General features: G+C 46.8%; 1 protein-coding gene across 3 annotated transcripts in view; it reads left to right on the forward strand.

The window, feature by feature from the left end:
* The first annotated feature begins 9,114 nt into the window (after positions 1-9,114).
* The window catches only part of EPHB3 (EPH receptor B3), a 138,509-nt gene continuing 124,507 nt past the window's right edge, over positions 9,115-23,116 (forward strand). For all 3 annotated transcript variants that reach the window (XM_039358656.1, XM_039358658.1, XM_039358657.1), the window contains exon 1: positions 9,115-9,365. In XM_039358656.1, coding sequence (XP_039214590.1) covers positions 9,248-9,365 — 118 coding nt within the window. In that variant the 5' untranslated portion in view covers positions 9,115-9,247. The remainder of the gene's footprint in view (positions 9,366-23,116) is intronic.

Here is a 23,116-nt window from a genome sequence, read left to right on the forward strand (position 1 = left end):
CCTGGCCCAGGCCGGCTGGGAGCCAATATACAATTTTGTGGTGGCCATCTATGCTGAAACACATTCAGTCTTAGCTCCACAAGGAGCTGAAAACAGCGAGAAACCAGCCCCTGCCGCATCGGCCCCACCCCCTGGGTGCATGCACCCTTGACGTGAATGATGTAGAGCTGGCCACGCCTACCCAGTAAGCCACACCCACTCCATCCATGCCCACCCAGTCGGCCACACCCACTCTGGCCACACCCACCTGGCCCCCTGAGGGCAACCGCAATGCTGATGCGGCCCTCAATGAAATTGAGTTTGACACCCCTGACTTAGACTTATTTACTGCTTCACAGTGTTTTACAGCCCTCTCTAAGCGGTTTACGGAGAGCATATTTGCCCCCAACAATCTGGGTCCTCATTTTACCAACCTCATAAGAATGGAAGATTGAATCAACCTTGAACCGGTCAGGATCGAACTGCTGACAGTGAGCAGTTGAGTTAGCCTGCAATGCTGCCTTCTAACCACTGCGCTATCACAGCTCTGTCTGTTTAACTTCCCTCCCCCCAAATAAACAGTTTTGCTTGGGGTTTTTTTCCCCCAGAAAAAGAGTCTTGGTGAGCATCAAGGCAGTTCATGCCTGTATAGTCCTCTTGCCTAGCATTCCTTGCTGGGAAAACCTCAGGTAAATTGGACTCCTTTACAAGCAACGACTTTGTTCTTCGGCCCAACTAAGATAAAAGGTACATTTCTTTTGAAAAACAGCCCACAAAGTTGGCCCACGCATTGCTTGAAGATTTGCAGACAGGCAGATATCTGAGAGAGAGAGTAGCAAACGCTCCCCACCTGGGCTACTCTTACATCCGCCCCCTCAAAGCCAGGGGAAAAAAAGACATGGAAATAAGGTGGTTCCCAGCAGGGAAGTTTCACTGGGAATGATTCAGGGAGAGACGCTTGTGCACACTCGGCGTCTGCGACGGAAGGAGAAGGGTGACAGGGAAAGGGGACTGAATCACTTCCACCGAAAAATTTGTCTCGCTGATGTACATCGACAAGGGCAGGAGTCAAGGGAAGGAGGTTCAACAGGTGTGGCCGAAGGAGAAAAAGGCCCTGTCAGTCGAGCAGGCTGAACTTGGCCAAAACTGATTGAGATTACATCAGTGAGCTGAGATCATACTCTTATTTCCAGCTGAAGGAAAAAGGAAGAAAGAAGAAGGAAGAGGAGGGGGGAAGGGAGAGAGGAGGAGGAGGAGGAAGAAGAAGGCGGAGGAGGTCGAAGAACAAAGAGAGAGCAGGAGGAGGATGAAGAGTGGAAGAAGAAATCTTACTGCTAACTTCCCCGCTTTGGGTTCTTTTGTTCTGGGCACCGAAGAATAGCACAAAGAACAAAAAAAGGATCACATCTTGTCAAAATTCCTTGGAATTTTGAAGCCCAGCAGACCCCAGGAATTATCCAAATAATGCCTTAAGATGCCCAACAAGATGCTTTTCCGGAAATCTGCAATTGATGTAGCTGAAATATTTAGGTTTTGTACAATGTGTGCAATCTGTTTCTTATCCCACCAAACGTACCGATATTTATAGGATGATTTTGAAACAGCTGTTCCATAATCTACCTCTTTTGATGCTCAGATCTCAGCATTTTTTTTTTTCATATTTCCCATTTTTCTCCCTCAGGTTTGCCATCCCCAGCTATTGGTGCATCAAAAATAAATCAGACTTTTCTTTTTGATTGTCATTATAGCTGCTGTATTGTGTTCTAATTGGTGATCAGTTTATATGTGACAATCCCATACAATTTTAACAATCATCCCCATCAACTCTTCCAATAGCTTTTTCAATTTTAATTCAATATAATTATATCAGATTCAAGAAACTTAGAAATGATGGGTTTTGCACAGAGGCCAGTAGATCAGAAGGACTTCTTGTCATGACATGTTTTGTATTTTTTTTTTATTTCAATTAATTGAAAAGGGACATTTTTGTAGTCAGAATGACTAATTTTAGAACATTGCTGTTATTTCAAGGTGACTTACGAGCCACATCAACAAGTCTGCAGAAATACAACTTTTAAAAACAAAGATAATTCCACAATTTCTCTTCCAGGAAGTTAGTAGAAAGTAGTCTTGTGAATAAAGAAGAGCTGAAAAACTTTCCGGAATCCATTTCTGGTGTTTTAATTCCTAATTCCTAAACTATATATTTTTATTGTTGTTGCTATAATACTGTATTCCAGTTCTATTAATTGTGAGTCATAGCTGATGTCGGCCAGTTTTCTGCTTTGTGATTTTGGATGGGAATGATAAAGTTAGCATCTACTTATCTCTGAGGTGCTCAAGAATGCAGCTGTTTGTAAATGGATTACGTTTTTCCAAATTTAGGGATCCCAAAATATAAATCTTGGTGGAAGGGTACAAATAAGAGTAGGAATAAGAATAGTAGCTAGCTACATACATATACCTGATAGTTGTGACTTTTGCTGGTCAGATCCTTCCCAAGTTAAAAATATAAGCAGTCCTTAGCTTACGACCTCAACTGAGCCCAAAATTTCTGTTGCTAAGGGAGACATTTATTAAATGAGTTTTGCCCATTTTACATTATAGCATTTTATTGGATTATAAAATAAAATACAAAAAAACAAATAGTAGGGCTCAATGGGGAAGGAAAAGGGGAAAAAAAGTATGGGGGAGAAGGGAAAAAAAGAAAAAAAGAGCATTCACATCCGACTTCCTCTACTTTTTACTTTTTCAAAGTAATAATAATAATAATAATAATAAAGTTGGAAGGGACCTTGGAGGTCATCTAGTCCAACCCCCTGCTCAGGCAGGAAACCCTACACCATTTTGGACAAATGGCTGTCCAGTTTCTTCTTAAAAACTTCCAGTGTTGGCACATTCACCGCTTCTGGAGTAGTATAAACTAGCAATTCAATCTAATCAGTAAATGTCAGGATCAAAGTTTCATTTTTTTTTTTTTTTTACACTGCAGGCACAAAATCCAGAAGCGGTCTCCATGTGGAAGAGTTTTATCCATTTTACGACTTGCCACCATCGTTAACTGCATCACTGCACTTGTTAATGATTGTTACTAACAATTGTTAAGTGAATCTGGCTTCCCCCATTGACTTTGCTTGTTTGAAGATCGCAAAAGGGGATGACATGATTCTGGGAACACTGCAGCCGTCATAAATACGAGCCAGTTGCCAGGCATCCGAATTTTGATCATGTGACCATGAAGATGCTGAGATGGTTGTGTGAAAAATGGTCATAAGTGACTTTTTTCAGCACCGTTGTAACTTTGAACGGTCACTAAATGAACTATTGTAAGCCAAGGACTACCTGTAGTTAAAAGATATTGCCCTACTATGTATATTGTTCAAAGTATTTGCAACTTATTTCCCATTGCTGAATTGAGATACTGTTCCATTCCAATTGTCTTCAAATGTTTATGTCTTTTGCCTTGTTTTAGACCTGCACTGAGATGGGCGGCCACACACATTTCATAAGTGAATAACTATGAATAAATAAATAAATTTTGGTATAGCGCCCACCAACACCAGCCAATATCAGCATTGCTGTGACTTTTATTTTTTCAGATTTTCTTGCTTTCTCTTCCAAGGATTCTCAGGCCGGGAAGAACATAAAACTATAAGATGAGATAACCTCACCTGCATGAACGGGAATGAAATGCCGGAACCATCTCCGCCTTCAAGCTTTTGAGGTTTGGGAAGTGAAAAGGAGGTGTTGATTTTATTTTCTTCACACCCGAAATTGACATCTTTCCACTAAGTAGTCATGGAGCAATCCTGCCAGATGCTGGAAAGCTACTAACAGGGTTGAGAGCCATTAAAAACAGTTGGGAAAAAATGCAACAAAGGAAAAGGCATATCATTTTAGCAGTAGTTCTATTTTTTCATATAATTATTTAATGCTATTATTATTCATATATATATATATATATATATATATATATATATATATATATATATATATATATATATATATATATATATATATATAAGATATATAGATAGAGAGAGAGAGAGAGAGAGAGTCACATTATATTTTTTCATTTAAAAAATATTTTCCAAGTCTTTTTTTCCCCTTTGATAATATATGCATGTATTTTTATCTTTGTGTTTTATTTGCATTTTCTGTTTGGTTTTTTTTTTAACGCTATTTTAAAAGCAATAGAAAAATAAATAAGTTAAAAGAAAACAGGGTTGGGTGTCAGATGTGGCCATGTTTATAAGATGCCTTCCTTTTGCTATCAAATTAGAGGGTTCAATTTTTCTAGATTCTCTGAAAATCTCTTTCTCTTCCCCCCAAAGAAAATGGAATCCTTGTGGTTTATGTGGTTTATTTATTAGATTTTTATCCCACCTTTATTAGTTTAAAAATAACTCAAGACAACAAACCTTCCTCATACCCCTTCCTCTTCCTGTTCCCCCCCAAACAGAAAACCTGCGAGGTGGATTGGACTGAAAGAAAATGACTGGCTCAGAGTCACCCAGTGGCTTTCATTCCTAAGGCGGCACTAGAACTCACCGTCTCCTGGTGACTGGCCCAAAGTCACTCAGCCGATTTTTGTGCCTAAAATGGGTACTAGACCTCACAGTCTCCTAGTGATTGGCTCAAAGTCACCCAGCCAGCTTTCTTGTCCAAAGTGGAACTAGAATTCACAGTTTCCTGGTTTTAGGCAGAGGCCTTAACCATTGCAAAGAACATTCTTATGTTCTTTTCCTTCTAATACACCATATGATTTTTGACCAGGGGTGGTACAACACTAGGCAAAAGGAAATAGTGGGAAGGGAAGGGGAGGGGAGGGGAGGGGAAGAGATGGGAGGGGGAGGGAAGGGAAAGGGAAGAGGAAGAGAAAGGGAAGGGGAAGGGAAGGGGAGAGGAGGGAAGGGAAGGGAAGGGAAAGGAGAAGGAGAAGGGGGAGAAGGGAAGGGAAGGGGAATGGTTAGGGGGGAAGGGGAAGGGGAAGGGAAGGGTAGGGAAATGGAAGGGAAGGGAAAGGGAAGGAAAGGGAAAGGAAAGGGAAAGGGAAAGGGAAGGGAAAGGGAAGGGAGGGGAGGGGAAAGGGAGAGGAGGGAAGGGAAGGGAAAGGAGAAGGGGGAGAAGGGGAGGGAAGGGGAATGGTTAGGGGGAAGGGGAAGGGAAGGGTAGGGAAATGGAAGGGACGGGAAAGGGAAGGGAAAGGGAAAGGGGAGGGAAAAGGGAGGGAAAGGGAAGGGAAAGGGAAGGGAGGGGAGGGGAAAGGGAGAGGAGGGAAGGGAAGGGAAAGGAGAAGGGGGAGAAGGGGAGGGAAGGGGAATGGTTGGGGGGAAGGGAAAGGGAAGGGTAGGGAAAGGGAAGGGAAGGGAAAGGGGAGGGAAGGGGAAGGGAGGGGAGGGGAGGGGAAGGGAAGGGGAGAGGAGGGAAGGGAAGGGATGGGGAGGAAGGGAAAGGGAAGGAAAGGGGAAGAGGAAGAAGAGGAAGGGGAACTGCTTATCTTCTGCACTTCCAACCTTAACCTCTTTTACCCAGAGTGGGGCAGAAGGACCACAGAGGTCCAGCAAAATTAATTCTGGAACATGGAATGAGGAAACACGGTTTTGTCCTTCATCTCATGCCTGAAATATCTCAGTTCTGCCTCCTCTCCCCCCCCCTCCTGCTGATATCTTATCCTCCTACTGTACATTCCTTCAAAGGCTCCTACTTGGCTTACTCCATCATAGGGCATCTCTGTGCAATTACTGGAAAGGATAAAAAAAAAATCCATTCAGCAGAAGCAGCGCTTTTCAAGGGACGGCTGGGGGCCGATTTTGCAATCACAGCAGGGGCTATGCTTGGTTTTTTAAGTCAAGGCTGATACCCCCATCCCCAAAGCAAGGGCGTCTGAGCATGTGCAGAGTCATTTGTCTGACTCGGAGCAGTTGAGGGGAGGATCCCATCTCTTTTGCTGTAATTTGTTTAGCTGAATATCTTATGGCACAGAATATCTACCCATCAATGCCAGCATCCCTTCCGGAGCATCTTCACCAACTTTTCCAGGCTTAACGCAGCAACATTTTTATTTTATTTATTTATTTTTTTGCCAAATTGAGAGAGAGAGAAAAAAAAGCCTGAATGAAGAAATCAGGGGGAAACTGACAGGGAGGGGAGAGAAATAAAAGTCTGCTGAGCCTGTTTGATCATGAAACACACATCCCTGCTTGCTATCCTTGAGCAAACAGGAGGATTAGGAGACACGTTTCAGCTACAGCTCTAATTTCCTGCAACAGGATATTTTAGGAGGGCCGATCAACGGGGGAGCAAGCTTAGTTTAAACCATTTTTTCTCCAATTAAAAAAAAAAAAAGGAGAATTTCCACGAAAATTGGAAGCGCCACTAGGAAAAGCAAGACCATCGCGGAAGGCAGAGGGAGAGAACGGGGCTTAGTTCGGAAACAGTTACCTGAATGCCGGGCTGCGGCTGCCAAGTAGCGTCGTCACGGCCTCTCGGTTTGCACAATTAAGGCCAGGCCTATTTAGTTTTCTAGGCTGAGTCTTGAGGACGTGTCCGTCGGCTGCCGCCTCTCATTCGGGGCAGCGCAAGCCTCTCTCTCTCTCTCTCAATTTCTCTCTCTCCCTCCCTCCTTCTATCTCTCTTTCTCCCTCCTTCTCTCTCTCTCAATTTCTCTCAATTTCTCTCTCTCTCTCCCTCCCTCCCTCCTTCTCTCTCTCTCTCTCAATTTCCCTGTCTTTCTCTCTCAGTTTCTCCCTCCCTCCCTCCTTCTCTCTCTCTCTCCCTCCTTCTCTCTCTCTTTCTCTCTCAATTTCTCTCAATTTCTCCCTCTCCTCCCTCCCTCCTTTTATCTCTCTCTCTCCCTCCTTCTCTCTCTCAATTTCTCTCTCTTTCTTTTTCTCTCTGTTTCTCCCTCCCTCCTTCTCTCTCTTTCTCAATTTCTCCCTCCCTCCTCTCTCTCCCTCCTTCTATCTCTCTCTTTCTCTCTCAATTTCTCTCTCTCTACCTCCCTCCTTCTCTCTCCCTCTCTCCCTCTCTTTCTCTCTTTCTCTCTCAATTTCTCTCTCCCTCCCTCCTTCCTTCTCTCTCTCTCAATTTCTCTCTCTCTCTCTCTGTTTCTCCCTCCCTCCCTCCTCTCTCTCTTTCTCTCTCAATTTCTCCCTCCCTCCTCTCCCTCCCTCCTTCTCTCTCTCTCTCCCTCTCTCTCTCAATTTTTCTCTTTCTCTCCCAGTCTTTCTCTCCCAATCCTTTTTTCTTAATCTCCCTCCCTCTCTCTCTTTTTCTCTCTCTCCGCCCGTCTTGCGATCCGCCACGCCGATCGCTCAAGGCTTACCTCTCGGGATCCGAGAGAGGTCGACGCTAATCCGGAGCAGCTAATCCGGAGCAACGCCTGGCAATCGCCCGCTCGGAATCAGGCAAGGCTGGTCTGGATGAAAGAGCATCGGCGTTTCAGCCAAAGAGATCGGGCGCACAATCAATCAATTAGAATAGAACTGGAAGGGACCTTGGAGGTCTTCTAGTCCAGCCCGAGCACAAGTTATACGGCTATGGGACTCTCCGCGGCGTGGGACCCAACTCTCCCTCTTTCCTCCCTCCCCGTGCAAGAAGCTTGTAAAACTGGAAGGAGGGGGGAGATCTCGGCTCCTTGCCTTGTGCTCCTAGTTCCAGCGCCGAACATCAAATGAGAAACAGCAGAACAGAGAAACCAGCTTCGTAAGAAACGTTTGCAGGGAAGGTCCATTGTAGCCTACCCTAAAAGAAACATGCACAACACTTCCAAGCCTCCCCCCTCCCTCCTTTCACCATGTCATCTCGCAGCATCAGAGGATGCGTTGAAATTGGGAACCGAGACGGTTTAAAGTCGATCTGGGCGATAGCTTTCATCATCGTCTATCTACACCCTTTAATTCGGCTCGGCCATCTGATGCTTTCCAGATGTGCTCCAGAGGTCCAGAGATATCTGGAGGGCACCTGGTTGGCGAAGGGAGTGAAGATTTGGAGACGTGCCACGCCTATTCTCTTACTCCGGAGTAATGCCCGAATCTGGTTTACCGATGCCCAGCTGCTCTCCCCCATCCCCTTCCTTTACGCCCCCGCGGGAACGGAAACGGGCGTCCCATTTAAAGCCGTGCCCCCCCCACTCGCGGCCACTAGGTGGCGCGCTCCCCTCGCGCTACTGCAATGCCGCTCGGCCAATGGAGGTGGAGGAAAGCGGCAGAGGCGGGGTCACATTCCATTGATTGGCCGCCAGCCCCGCCCCTTTTAATTCATCTTTCTTAGAAAGCCGGCCTCTTCGCCCCAGCTCCCCCTTCCGAGGCGGCAACGCGAAGAACGCCGCGGAACCAATCGGCGGGAAGCTTGGCGGTTGCTAGGGGCGAGCCCTCAGCCTCTCGCTTGCGCCGAGCGAGTGCGAGGTTGCCAGGGGCGAGGCCCGGGATATGATGGGCAGCTGAGCCACGCCCCTTGGGTCTCAGCCGCGGAGGCTGAGCCGGAGCTCTCAGAGCGAGAGCGTGAGCCGCTGGTGGAGCATCGCGAAGCGGGTTGGGTGCTCGCTGAGGACCGAATCGGCGCTCGCTGGCGGCCGACGTGCACGGAGCGTCCCAGGTCTTGCACCCCGGGGAAAGAGAAGAGGGGCCGGGTAGCTGGAAACAAGTTCGGAATTGCTGGCACCGACCCAGCCCCGAAACCCGAGGATCCGTGAAGCCGAAACGCGCCGGACCGTCCCCACGGGCCTGGATACACCGGAGTAGGGATCGCGTCAAGACGATCGCAGCGCTCGGTGGTGGCAGCCCTGCGGGACGGCTGGCCGCTCGCGGGACTGAGCGGAGGCGAGCCGCTGGTTCGGCCCCGAACTGGATCGGGCCGGGCGCCACCGAAACGCCTCGGACTTCAGCGGGTTTGGCCCCTGCATAGCTGGACTTGTGGCGGCCGCCGACGCGCGCTTGGGGTGTCTTGGGGAGCTCCGGGGACACCCAAGCGGCCGCCAGGTCGGGGGCTACGAGACGGGGTCCCTTCGTCGGCGGGATTCGTGAGGCATCTCCGCGCCGGGTTCGGACGACGGGCGAGGATCCCGTGCTTTGGCCGGACGGCGCCGTTCCGAGCTTAGCTGGACCTCGGATCGCTTTCCCCGCGCCCGGAGGAGTTTAATCGCGGGAGCTGAAGCGAGGGGGGGGGGATTCCGTCGGATCTGCGCATTTGGAGTCGCCGAAGGACTCCGAGCCGGCCCAGGGTTCAGGATCCTGCAGCAGCCCCGCCGCCGGGCTCCGGCCCCGCGATGGCTGCGGCCCGCCCGGGGCCACCCCAGCTGCTGCCCCCGGGGACGCTCCTGCTGCTGCTGCTCTCGCCGCTGTTGCTCCTGCTGGTCCTGCCGGGGGGCTGCCGCGCGTTGGAAGGTGAGCCCCGCCGGGAGTCAGCGCGGTCTCGGGGAGGGATTGGCGCCTGCCTGGATCCAGCCGCTTTTGGAGAGACGCGCGCTCCTGGGAATGGGGTTATGGCGTGGGAGACGGTTGGGAACTGTCAATCATTTGGGGGAACCCGAGACACGCGTTTCGCCTTCTCCTGCCCGCCGATCCACACGACCTCTTTTGCACGGGAGTCGGACCTGTGCTGCGAAGGGTTGGCCGGGCCTAGAGAGCCTCTGGAGATCCCCCACACCCAGATTGTCTAACCGAGGCCAATAAACTAGTTCTGTGGAGATTGGAGTAATCGTATCTTGGTTGCCTGGCTTGAAGGCTCCGTTTATCTTCGGTTCCTTAGATTTTCTAAACTCTTTGGCAGAGATTTGTCTCCCGAAAAAGGGCTCCTTAAGGATTGGGCAGGTTTTGCAGATAAATTGGGTGAGGAGCAGCTCATAAATCCAAACCTCAGTTTGAAACTCTTGGGAGAATCTTAGCTATTCGCAGATTAAGACCTTGTTCGTTTTTCATCAGCTATATTCACACAACTCCCTATTTCTCCCCCCCCCCTAGTTTGTTTGGACCAATTTCCCAGGTTCAGAAAAGCTCCAGCATGGTGTAATGCAGAGTAAGGCGAGAGGACACAGCCCAAAGTCCTTTGCTTCGCTATTGCGGGACACAATCCTTCCAAATCTATCCGTTTATAAAAAGGTGAAAATAAGTGGTGGATGTGAAGCTGAAGAAAACCGCTCCTCCTGGATTTTAAACTGCTGCCCTTTTTAATGAATGTGGGAATTCCCAATTCTCTATCTCAGAAAAGGGGCTCTTTTCTTGCGGGCGAAAGTTCGAAAGTTCTGCAAAAAGTGGTTGGTTGCTGGGGAAATCAAAGTTTTCCTTGTCACCGGAGACCACGCTAAGTGAAAATGTGGGGTTGCTTTGTTTTGAGTTAACATTCCTCATGAGCCTAATCGATGGCGGCTTATTTAACAAACCTTGATTAAGGAAAGAAAGGCTTGTGTGAACCTCCGGTCCCTGTGTTGTGGTTACACCCGTTCCTGTTTTAAATTTAAATAACTGGGAAGAAGCTTTCTGTAAAGTTCAGAGCTGTTTTCCAGGGTAGGACTGTTTTGTGTTCAGCTGATGCTTTCCTATATTCTCATTACTTTGAAAGAAAGGCAGTTTTCCAAGAGAAAATCTCTCTGTGTATTTTTTTTTTTAATGTAATCACATTTAGAAGCCGCCCATTTCACTTTTAGTGACTCTGTAGTCGATCCTCTGTTTTTTTTTTCTTCTCCGCTGGATCTCGAAGGCCTCAAATGATGTTGTTGCATTCCTGCAGGTTGTTTTTCCGAGAATGTGGGGAGGACTTGTTTCTAATCCTGTGCAAAAAGTTGGTGTGTTTCAAGTTTTAGTTGCAGCTGAAAAACTCTGGGTTCAAACATTGTCTCAGGTTTGGAAATTTGCGCTTTGTCTCAGGGTGAAAAACCAGAGTCAGAAGCACCCTTTAGCATGGTGAAGCAGAAGTTGATTCATCCTGATATGTTTTACTAAACCTTCCCATAACTTGATTTTTACAGGTTCATCCTGCTTCTCTCTTAAGCGCCTTAATTTCTCACCTCACCACTCCTAATCTGCAGCTTTAATGTGAGTTTTTCCTGGAATGTTCTGAAGTACAGTATATCAAACATTTCCCCCTTCTTTGAAATCACCTTTAAACCTGGCCAGGGAGCATTTTGTTGTTTTCCTTAAAATCTTCAAAGCGTATATTAAATGTCTTTTTTTCCTCCCTCCTTTCCTGTTTGATGCAGCCTTTAAGTTTGATTTTTCCAAAGCACTTTGTTGGTCTGAATTGGCTCCAGTCCTCTCTTTGTTGGGAGACAGTTTAGAAAAGATAGAGAAGTAGAACTTTTTTTTTCTTTCTTCGTTCATGCTTTCTTAGCACTGGGTATTTTAAAAGGGAAAAGAAGGAGAAAAAAAACCATGCAAGTTCTAGAGAAATCTGCTAACGCTCTTCTTCCTTTCTGGAAATTAAACAATCTTGGTAGAAAAATCATTGGTGGGACATGGATCACCATTCTGATGAATATATGGCCTGCTCCTACGTTAAGGATTGTATGATATTTTTACATACCAGAACTTTTATGCTTGCAGTGCTGGAGAATCTTGGCCCTGCCAGTAAAGTATATTTGTAACTCATCATATCCCAAAAGGCAAATTGGCATTTTAAGCAACCAAGGTTATAGGACTAATAACTGGGGTGGGTTGAGAGTTTCGCTCCTCCACTTTTTAAATTCTCCCCTAGCTAAGGTAGCCTTTATCTTGTAGCTGATTTGGTTTTCTGGGTGCTGGGATTAGACACAATGGGGGGGGGGGTTGGGTTAAGAGGACCCTCTTAACCCAACTTTCTATTCCTGGCACCATATCCACTAGAGCTTTGTTCAGTATGTGAGAGAGAAGGGGATGAAAAATTCAGACCCCGGTCGGCCGTCTTCCGAACTGCTGCTAACAAACTCCAGCTTCCATTGAATAACTGGAGATTCTTGTGTTAACCCACTCCGACGTGGTTCATGCACAAAAGATGGCTTCTTAATTTGCTTGGTTCTTTTTTTTTTTTTTCCCCTCCTTCCTCCAGTTTTTCTACCAGCTGGACTCTGCGAATTGATTAATAGCATGCATGCTGCATATGCTGTGATTTATCAGTCAGGCGCTCTTGACTCCAATCAAGAGGCACCCGTGGGCTGGGCTGGCATCCTTCCCTCCCTACATTGGCCGTCCTTTTATCATTTTGTATGTGGTTTTATTAAGCGACGATAGAAATAAAACTGAGAAAGGGAGATCCAACCTGGGTAGCAGGACCGTAGCACTGTTAAAGGGAAATTTAGCAAACGCCTAATGTTTAGTGCCGGGAATAAATCCATGCACGCATGTTCCACATTAAGCGGCAGCGGCTGAGTACTCTGGGGATTTTGACCTGTGTTCTGTGGCCTGTCCAATTTGGCTTGCTAAAAGAGCATGCAGTTCCCAGCTTGTTTGTTATCTTCTGCCCCAGGGCTGCAAGAGTTGGGACTTTTGTGGTTGATGGGTGGGGGGCACTTATTATGTACACACATGTTTTTAGCCTTAGCTGGTTCTTTCTCCTCTTCCTCTCTCCACAAAACCCATTGGCATGGAGACACTTTTGCACAGGGTTCTGCTCTGACCTTCTTGCGAGGTGAGCTCCCATCTCCCCCCACCCTTGTCTCTCTCTCTGCAAGGCAATGCAGGAGAAGAGACAATGGCAGGTTTGGAAAAAGGACCCAAGTTTTATCCATAAGGAGAGGTTGGTGACGCTGGAAGGGAAAATAAAAAGAGGATTTTCTTCAAATTCCAACATAAGCATGTTGGATCTATCCGAAGCCACAGTGTTGTGTTTTCCCCTTGAGCTTAGCAGCACCTTGGCTGGCTTGGGGAAGGGAAGCTTGGCTCAGGAGCAATGATGTGGTTGGTTTTCCCTGGCAAAGGAACCGGCTAACTCTGGTCCCTGAAAACAATCCGCGTTTGCGTTTCTAACTCGAGACCCAGCCGCCGTGGTCATTGACCACGGGGAGATGGAGGGAGCTCTTGACTGCCAAACGCCAGCCTCTTTTCTCGCTGCTTGCTTTGCTGCTGCCCCAGCCCTCCACTTCCATTCCAGAAATTCTAGCCTCTATGCTGGAAACAATATGATGGCCACCAAGAGTTGATTGATGGCAGCAGGGTATGAGCTCGAAGGAGACGTTTGCATGGTTTAATTTAGCTGAAATAAGATCGCGCTTTCCAGGGCTTCTAAGAGTTTTGGGGCCAATTTCTTCAAACACCTTTGTCCTTTATTTTTCAGGTCAAGGGTGCCGGATTGTCCACCGAGGTGGCTTCTGCCCCCTTTCTGAGCCATGCCAAAAAGGAGTCTGGATATTAGCGTGGGGCAGACAAGGCTGGGTTTCCTATCTGCCTCTGTGTTGCAGGAGAAATGTTTTGTTCCTTTGTCTGGTCTAGCTTGCTGCACTTAACTTTTAAAATCGGTGTATGGCATCCTGGGTGTTCTCTGAGCCTAGCTTGCAGACGTTTCATTACCCAGCTTGGTAGCATCATCAGTGAAATGAGATGTCTGCAACCAAGCTACCAAGCTCAGGGAGCACCAGAGACATCACAGTTCAACCCATGAGCTGCAGAGGTTCTCTTCCATGGAAAGTCAGCGTGGTTTGCAAAAAGGACTTGGGACAAAGCCACCTTAGCCATACTACACAGTTCTGACATGCACATTACAATTCTTAATTAATGAGGGGCTTGTCATTTGTCCGACACGTAAGATTCATGATATAACTACCATGTCTTCCCCTTTCCTTCCTCATCCAATTTACATCTTACATCGGTGTAGCCACTCCATGTACCTGTGGAAGAGAATTTTATTTTTATTTGATTTACTTATTTTATTTAATTTGCATAAGCACCCATCTCAAACGAGTGACTCTGGGTGGGGAACAGCCGTGAAATCGACTAAAACCAATGAAAACCCCAGCACAAAAAGAAAAAATTAAATACGGTTAAAAAACTAAGTTACAGCTCACAAAATCTTAAGAGTTTTAATAAAATGCATTAGTTGGCAAGGGGGCTACCAGAATCTTGGTGGGTCACCCTTTGGTGCAATTTAGGAAAAAATATTTGGGACAATAGGAATAAAAAAAAAATACTTCAGCCTGCGCCAATTCGGTGGCCTCACTTTACGCCAAGAAGATGCCTCTTAAAACCCTGTAACCAGCTTTCAGGGCTTATGGAATGGGTCAAAGGATGTATTTTCTCCCTCCTGTTCGACACATATTTGTAGATAATGTGAGAATTGAAATCTGCACCAGAGATCATAAATAGAGCACCGGCTGGTGCTAAGAATGGGCCGAATGCAAAGCAAAAGGCAAAATAACTGGGGTAGGGCTGTGTATTTTTTCTCCAAAAGTTTTCTTGCATTGGAAAAAAAATGAGGAACTTGGTTCAGATTCCGTGCTACAATTTGATAAAAGCTTCTGCACTCCATTCCTCTCTGTTTTAGTGAACTGTATAGAACACATTTTAGCATAATGCATGGCGGAGGTGCTGCTGAGTTAGACAAGAAAAAGATATTGTATCTTCTGTCTTCTACTGCCTGTCTATGGTGAAATCCCACAGTGGAGGCGTGGGAGAGACGTTGGTGGTACACAACCTTAAAGGGTATCTGACTCTGAACAGTTGAACAAACTTCTTGCATTCCAGTGGTTTGTCAGAACTGACTTGCTTCCTCTGAAACTTAGAAAGTTTGAAGCTGTCAGCTGTAATCTTAGTTCTGCTCACTTTAATTTTCCTGTATGATTTTTCCCTCCCCAATTTCTTTCCCCCTTTTAACCAGTTTTATTCTTAGTTTATGCTCTGCCTTGTTGCTACAAACTGTGGCCGCAAAGTAAGCTGATGGATTGATATTATAATGCCCGTGTTGCTGTCCTGCGCATTTGATGCCGAACCGTAGCATCTCATATTCTTTCCCACCGAGTACCCCTCCTTAAATTATTCTTAGCGTATGCTCTTGTTATTTTCTCTCGATGCAGAGAGGTTTTCTCTCCTTTTAATTACAGTTCACTGAACTGTCTCCTCTCACAACGGGAATGTGATAGTCCTGCTGTTTTGTTGATCCTTTAGGATAAGGCTGAGTAAAATCCGGTCCAAGAACAGGAGGAAACACAGCCGGCCTCCTTCAATCTCCTCCTATTCCTTGCAAGCTGGTCCAGCCTTATGGGAAGAAAAAGAGTAAACTTTTGAGCCCAGAATGGGGAAAAAATGAACATTTCTAAAGGTTTTCGCTTTTTAGTTGTTGTCTGTTTTCTGTGCTGTCTTTCCGCACTAAGCCAGTTCCGCTTTGGTCTACTTGGCAAAATTCGGCTCCCTCAAATGCTGAAATGTTAAATTGTTGAGCCTGTTCGTCTTCTCATTGGGAGCCATTTGCTCTGGGCAGTTCTCCTCCAGTTGCTTTCGTGACTTGTATTGTGGTTGTTTGGTTACGAGCTGCAACCGAGGCGGGGACACGTTGCTGAAAATTTTGGGGGAAGCCAAGGCGCTGCATTTTTTTTCCCCTCTCCTGTTTTCCACAGGCTGCTGGCGGTTGGGCCTGTGGAATTCTTAATTAGACATCCCCAGAAAACCTGAATCACAGCGCATTTTGCTTTGTGCATCTTGTTTTCCTTTCCTTTCCTTTTTTTTTTTTTTTTTTTTGAATTGCAGTTTGGCCTGCTCTGCTGACTCAAACTGGTTTGTCCAGATTAAGCGTCTCCCGCATTTGGTGCCAAAGCAGGAGGGAAGGGGGAGCAGGTGCTTATTTGGCCAGACAGCTTTTTTTTTTTTCTTAAATTGGAAGAACTGGGGCTGAGATCAAGTCCAAGTTGACCATTACTTCGCTTTATCCTTTGCAGCTGGGGGTGTCCAATCTGAAGAACTTTTAAGACATTTGGACTTCAGCTCCCAGGATTCCCCAGTCAGCTATGCTGGCTCGAGAATTCTGGGAGTTGAAGTCCACAGGTCTTAAAGCGGTCAAGGTTGGACACCACTGAATTACAGGTTCTCTTGCTTGCCCAGTCGGTGAAATTCATTTTGCCACTCAAAGCTTTTATGTCAGATTTGGCTTCAACTTTAAAGGAGATTAGTGGGAGTCAGCTTGTTTGCAAGAAATATCTGGATTTTCTTATGATAGCGCAGATATGCAAACCTTTATGGAATAGCTTTCTTTACAGGGCTTTATTTCATGTTGATTAAGTGGGAGAAAAACGTGGGATAGAAAATAGAACAATTGTTCTCTTGTATTATAAATAATTCTGCTACAATTACATCCTATTCCTCATGGGCCATGCCTCTGGTTGTAATTAGCAGCGATGAGTTTTTAATCGATATATAGTCCCCGACATACCAATGCAACTGGGGCCAGACTAGTGGTCACTTAAGCAAAGCGGTCATTAAGCGAGTCATCACATAACTGGACCCGATTTCGTAACATTTTGCTACAGATGGATCACATAGTTCTTAAGTGAATCCAGCTCCTCCGGTTGATGTTTGTTGGAAAGGTCGCAAATGGCAGTTGTGTGACTGCGAGGCGCAGTCATAAATGCGAGCTCCAGAATTGCAATCCTGTGGCCGCAAAGTGGTAACATTGATGGTAACTTGAAGGAGTGTAAATCTTTTTTTCCAACACCCCAGTGTAAATTTGAATCGTCATTAAACGGATGGTTGTAAATTGAGGACTACCTGCAGGTGACATGTACGTAGCAAGAGGCATCTTGGGGGTATTTGTTTGTTTGTTTGTTTGTTTGTGGGTAACAATTGGCACAACCTAAGAGCATTTTGCCATATTTTGCTTTGAGAGGGCACGGAAGACGGAAGGAAAAGTTGCTGGCCCCGATCTCGGCTGCGCTGAGCCAAATTTTTAAAGCGAAGACAAGCTTTGCATGTGCCAATTTGCCAGCTGAAATTTCTTACAGCTCTGTAATATTGTTTATAATAGCGTTGGCATCTCCCGCCTTGCCAGGCCCTTCATTAACAGCTGGACTTCCTCCATGCAGTGGTGGCATTAAAGCAATAGGAAAGCACCATGCCACAGAGGGTGGGGTTATCAGTACAGTGGCTTTCCAGTGGAAATTAATATCCTGTGCCAGTGATGGCGAACCTTTTAGAGACCGTGCCCAAACTGCAACCCCAAACCCACTTATGTATCATCGGGTGCCGAGTGGGCGTGGCCCGTTGGGTGGGTGTGGTCCATTGAGTGGGTGTGGCCCATTGGGCGGGCGTGGCTGCGATGGTAACGGCAGACTGGGTGGGACTAAAAAGTTCAATCAATCAATTCCAACTTTGCGAGATCTTTTTTTTCCCACGAGAAGTTGAAATTGATTGATTGATTAACCTCTTTTTTTTCCACCAGTGGCGGAGACCTAAAGCGAAAAGGTTTTATAAAACCCAGCTGAAGGCCAAGGACTGGGGCGACGGCGTGCATGCCGACAGAGAGGGCTCTGTGTGCCACCTGTGGGCACGCGTGCCATAGGTTCGCCACTATGGTCTTATCCCTAGGAAAGCAGTGTAAAGGTAGTCCTCAACTTATAGCCATTCATTTAGTGACCGTTCAAAGTTACAACGACCCTGAAAAAAGTGACTTATGACCATTTTTCACACTTACAACCATTGCAGCATCCCCAGAGTTACGGGATCAAAACTCAGACGCTTGGCAACTGACTCATATTTATGACGGTCACAGTGTCCCGGAGTCACAGTGATCCCCTTTTGTGACCTTCTGATGAGCCAAGTCAATGGGGAAGCTGGATTCACTTCACTTTACTAACTTAACAACTGATTAAGTGATTCACTTAATAACTGTCTCGCTTAGCAACAGAAATTTTGGGCTCAGTTCTGGTCATAAGCCGAGGCCCACCTGTACTGTGTTGTTTCTGCTTTCTAAATGTGTCCACATTTGCAACCAGCAACTCAGTTGTTAAGCGAAGCGGTCGCTAAGTCATAAGTGCAAGGAACGGTCATCAGGTTACTTTTTCAACAGTCGCAACTGAACATCCTCCTTAAATGATGCAGCCGCTAAGTGAGCCCCCGCCCCCCGTATTGCTATAGGTCAGGGGTAGGCCACCTTGGCTCTTTTATGACTTGTGGACCTCAACTCCCAGAATTCCTGAGCCAGACATGCTGAAGGGAAAGGGAGAGGTTTCCAAGTTCAGCCAGGCTGGCTCAGGAATTCTGGGAGCTGAAGTCCACGAGTCATAAAAGAGCCAAGGCTGTCTATCCCTGGCCTAGGCCTGTATTTTTCAACTTTGGCCACTCGGAGATGGGTAGACTTCAACTCCCAGAATTCCTGAGCCAGCATGGGGGAACTATGGCCCCCTCATGACTTGTGGACTTCAACTCCCAGAATTCCTGAGCCAGCATGGCTCAGCTTGGAAACCTCTCCCTTTCCCCTCAGCATGGCTGGCTCAGGACTTCTGGGAGTTGAAGTCCACGAGTCATAAAAGGGCCAAGGTTTCCTTCTCCTGCTATAGGTATAGGTCTATTTCCTACATCAGAATATATCTTGGGCTGCACTTTTTCCATCACACCACAGAAAGTTTTGGGGGTACTTTTGCTCGTGTGTCTGGTGGGGGTCTGCACCCACCCCTGCCCGTGTTCCTGTTCCCAAAAGCAGACAAGTTTCCAAACACCTGTTCCCTAATTCCCCCAACCTTGGAATGTGAAGGCGAGGAGGAGACGTGCGGGAGCTGAGAACTGGCTTCTGATCAGCAACAGGGACATGTGCTTTGGCAGGATTTCGGTCGATGGGGAGGTCTCACGGGTTTATCCCAAGAACTGGGGAGAAACTTTGATATTTCTGAGTCGCTTCTCCCTTTACCAATTTCAGGGATTTCGCGGGGGGGGGAGGAGGGGGAGGAGGAGAGACCTGTCAGTCACGGTCCCAAAGCCGCTTCTTTTTGTGCTATATGGCGCTCTCGGCAGCAGCTGCAATAGCATTTGCTCTGGCTACTTTTGCAAATGAAATCCCTGCTGGATAAAGGGAGGAGGGAGCCCGCCTTTGCCATGGTCTCTCTGTCTGTCTGTCTCTCTCTCTATTTCTCTGTCTCTTTCTCAATCTTTTTCTCTTAATCTCTCTCTCTCTTTCTCTCAATTTCTCTTTTAATCTCTCTCTCTCTCCCCCAATCTTTCTTTCTCTCCCAATCTCTCTCTGTCTCTCTCTCAATCTTTCTCTCTCTCTCTTTTAATCTCTCTCTCTCTCTCTCTCTCAATTTTTCTTTCTCTCCCTCTCCCTTTCCCTCTCTCTCCCCCTCTCTCAATCTCTCTCTCTCTCCCTCCCTCCCTCTCTCTCTCCTTCCCTCTCTCTCTCTCCCTCCCTCCCTCTCTCAATCTCTCTCTCCCTCCCACTCTCTCCCTCAATCTCTCCCTGTCTCTCTGTCTCTCTCTCTGTCTCTCTCTCTCAATCTCTCTAATCTCTCTCTCTCTCACTCTCTCTCTCAATCTCTCTCTCCCCCCCCCCCACCAATTTCGTCTTCAATTGTCCGCCCCATGAAAACCCACTTCAGGGACTCCTCGGCTGCAGTAGCCGAGGGGTCGGTGTGCCGTTCTGCGCTGCCCGCCCCGGCAACGTGGAATCTGAGCGCCCCTTGGATTAATGAGAAAAATGTGTAGGGCTTGACCAATTGCCAGAAGCCGATTGATTCTCGTTCCCCAGAAATTAAACTTTAGAGTGGGAAGAGAACGAGGGGCGAGCGCGCGGGCGAGCGGGCGGGCGAGCGGGCGGGCGGGCAAACGAGAAGGACCAGCAGCCCAGCCTGGCACTCCTCTCCCCGCCCGCCCGCCTCTCCCTGCTTGTTTTAACTTCGGAAGAATCCGAGTTTGGGCTGAGGAGCGGGGGGGGGGGGGTTTGGCGAGAAGGATATTTAGCTTTTAAACAGTTCCAGATGGGCTTAGTGTTCGCACGTTGGGAGGAAATGAGCGGAGAGCCGCGCGGAGATTTGAGTAACTGCCCCGGGCGCAAGGCGGGAGGGAAGCTTGGCAAAAATGGTTTTTGCAATCTGGGGACTTGCCAACTGGCTGTTGTTGACTTGCAGAGTCACTCTGTCTGTGGGGAGGTGCCTGGCTCGGTCTTCTCTCTTTCCACCCTCCGATCCTCCTCCTCCTCCTCTTCCTCTCCCTCCTCTTCTTCCTTCCTCCTCCACCACTCCTTCACCTCCTCTTCCTCCTACTCCTCCTGCTGTTTCGCCACTCCTCCTCCTCCTCTTCCTCTTCGGCTTCTCCTCCTTGTGCTTCACCTCCTCCACCACTCCTTCTTCTCTTCCTCCTCCTTCCGCTGCTGCTCCACCACTTCTTCTCCTCTTTCTCCTCCTTCTGCTGTTTCGCCACTCCTCCTCTTCCTCTTCGGCTTCTCCTCCTCCACCACTCCTTCTTCTCTTCCTCCTCATTCCGCTGCTCCACCACTCCTTCTCCTCTTTCTCCTCCTCCTGCTGTTTCACCACTTCTCCTCTTCCTCTTTGGCTTCTCCTCCTTGTGCTTCACTTCCTCCATCACTCCTTCTCTTGCTCCTCCTGCTTCTCCACCGCTCCTCCTCCTCCTCCTCTTCCTCTTCGGCTTCTCCTCCTTGTGCTTCACCTCCTCCACCACTCCTTCTCTCTCTTCCTCCTCCTTCTGCTTCTCCACCACTCCTCTTTCTCCTCCTTCTCCTCCTCCTCCTCCTCCTCCATTAGCATATTATTCATTTTGGGTAGATGTTGGTAGGGAGCCAAGCTCACTTCATTTCAATGAAGCCTCCTTTCAGAGATTTGGGGGCTGCCCACATATGATGAATCAGACAGCGAATGGTTTATTTTGATCTCCAACCATCCCATGGAGGCTCCTTGAGATTTGGAAAAGACCACTAGAATAGTGAGTTTACTTTACTCCTCCAATATAGTGCATTCTTCTGTGAATATTATCTGGAGCAGTCCCTTTTCTGTGTTGGCTTTTTATCTTTCAAGAGTAGGGATTCACTATCTGTTTCTCTCTCTTTAGGAAGGAGAAAACCTGGCAATAACATCAGTAAAGGCTTGTATTTATGGCACATGAATGAGAAGTCATTATTAAGAGTAGGTCTAGTGGTCTACGGCTCAGTTCAACCAGGATCTTCCTCTCTTAAAAAGAATTCAACCGTGGGCTGTTGGCCAAACAGTTTCTAGAGCAGGGGTCCTCAAACCTGGCCACTTTAAGACTTGTGGACTTTAATGCTGGCTGGGGAATTCTGGGAGTTGAAGTCCACAAGTCTTAAAGTGGCCAAGTTTGAGGACGCCTGCTCTCTAAAGTCACCAGAACATCTCCATTGCTCCCTCACATTTTAAAGCATCCTTCCAGGTCTTTAGTCTTTGGGTCCCAGCAGCCTGAGAGACCAGCGTAAAAATTTGATGGGAGTTGTAAGCAAACACATCGGTGAGATGTTCTTTGCCATAAAGTTATGCCAGTTTAAGCTTAGTTCTGCCCGGATGGGCAAATCCATCTACTTCAATTCTGGTTGGCTTCTCACTGTTCAGATACTACGTTTTCCCCTTTCCATGTCATAATCTGTTTGGGAAACATTATTTTTTGCATGCCTTGCCGCATACTTTTCTTGCGTTGGTGTGCAGTTTTTTAGAAGTAATTCTCCAAGGAAGAGTCCGTCAAATATTTTGGAGTGTGTGTGTGTGTGTTCATTCTCCCAATATTTGCAATTTTATCTTTTCTTTTCTCTAAAGATCCCTCCCTTCTTTCCTTCTTTTCCTTCCTTCCTTCCTTCCCTATCCCAAACCACAGCACAAAATTAAGAAAAAAGAACATTGGTATATAAGTACATTCCGATCCACATATTTGTTTAAAAATGGGAACTGGATGAAATATCAGAGTCTCTTTGGACTTTACATTGGGGGGGGGGGGAATAACACTTGATCTCATTTGGTCCTACTCTACTTCTCTAATGATGCTGCCCTCTGCATGTTGTCTCAGAAATAAGTCCCATTACTTTCACTGGGACTTTCTCTAAACTAAATGAACCTATAAACTGAATCTCTGAGGTTGCATACAAATAATTGCATTTTTTTTTCTCTTTTGCCCAGCAAAATCATATGAGTCATTAAATGCCATCTTTCTAAAGAGAATTCTCTTGCATAAAATTTCAGCATCGCCTTCCCTCTCCCAAAGCAGAAATGCAAATTAGAAATAAACTTTGTCCCTGCTGCCCCAATCCACCCCTCTCAACAGCTTCCTTTTAAGCAATGAAAATAATTAACGCGCATAACCAGTTAATGTTAGTCAGGCTGGGAACTCTTTCTGAAGTGCTTTCCTTAAAAACAAATCTGAAGAAAAGTGGGGAGGGACCATCTCTATATATTTTAGAGAATCTGCCAAAGAAAAAAATATTAGTGCTGAAGAGGGTCCTGTCTGTGATCACCCGCTAAATAATTTTTGCAAAAACCTGAGTGCTGCATTTTCTTAGGACCGGATTTTTTTTTTGCAGGGATCCAGTTTGTTGTGGCAGGTTGTGTCTTGTACTAACCATCTTGTTGTATTGTTAAGCAAGGAGGCAAAATGCTTGTTGGAGCTAACAACTCCCCTGCCCTTGTGGAATTGAGGTTGTCCCTTTCCCAATGCTAGTGGCTGCAAAATCATCAAATGCTGCCCAGCCGGACTACTTTCTGTCTACCAAATGGAAATAGTAGGGGGGGGGGTAGGGGGTAGGCAACCTTGGCTCTTTTATGACTTGTGGACTTCAACTCCCAGAATTCCTGAGTCAGCATGGCTGGTTCAGGAATTCTGGTTATTGAAGTCCACAAGTCATAAAAGAACCGAGTTTGAAGACCCCCTGGGATAAGAGAAAACTTTGCTAGGAGTCCATCAACGTACTGGGAGGGAGAAAAAAAGGGAGCAAAACCAGTGCGGGAGATGAATCAGATTGGATCAGGACCGGAAGACCAGGAGGAAGAGAAACACACACACACACACACACACACACACACAGGAAAAATACAAATCAGCAGTGTGAAATTCTACCTGCCGAGTTTGAATTAATGAGGCAAAACGTTTTTGGAGTCATTGGGAGCGGAAAGTTTGCAAAGGAAGGAGATGCAAGATGGGGTTTTATGGGGGGCGAACACCCCTCCCTGCCCCCCAGCAGCCTTTCTGCAGCAGTTTACATTGTGTGTAAAAAAAAAACAAAAAAAAGGTGCTGGAGAGGTGAA

The sequence above is a fragment of the Crotalus tigris genome, unplaced genomic scaffold, assembly GCF_016545835.1.
Source record: "Crotalus tigris isolate CLP2741 ecotype Arizona unplaced genomic scaffold, ASM1654583v1 scf7180000019052.340009, whole genome shotgun sequence".
NCBI lineage: Eukaryota > Metazoa > Chordata > Lepidosauria > Squamata > Viperidae > Crotalus > Crotalus tigris.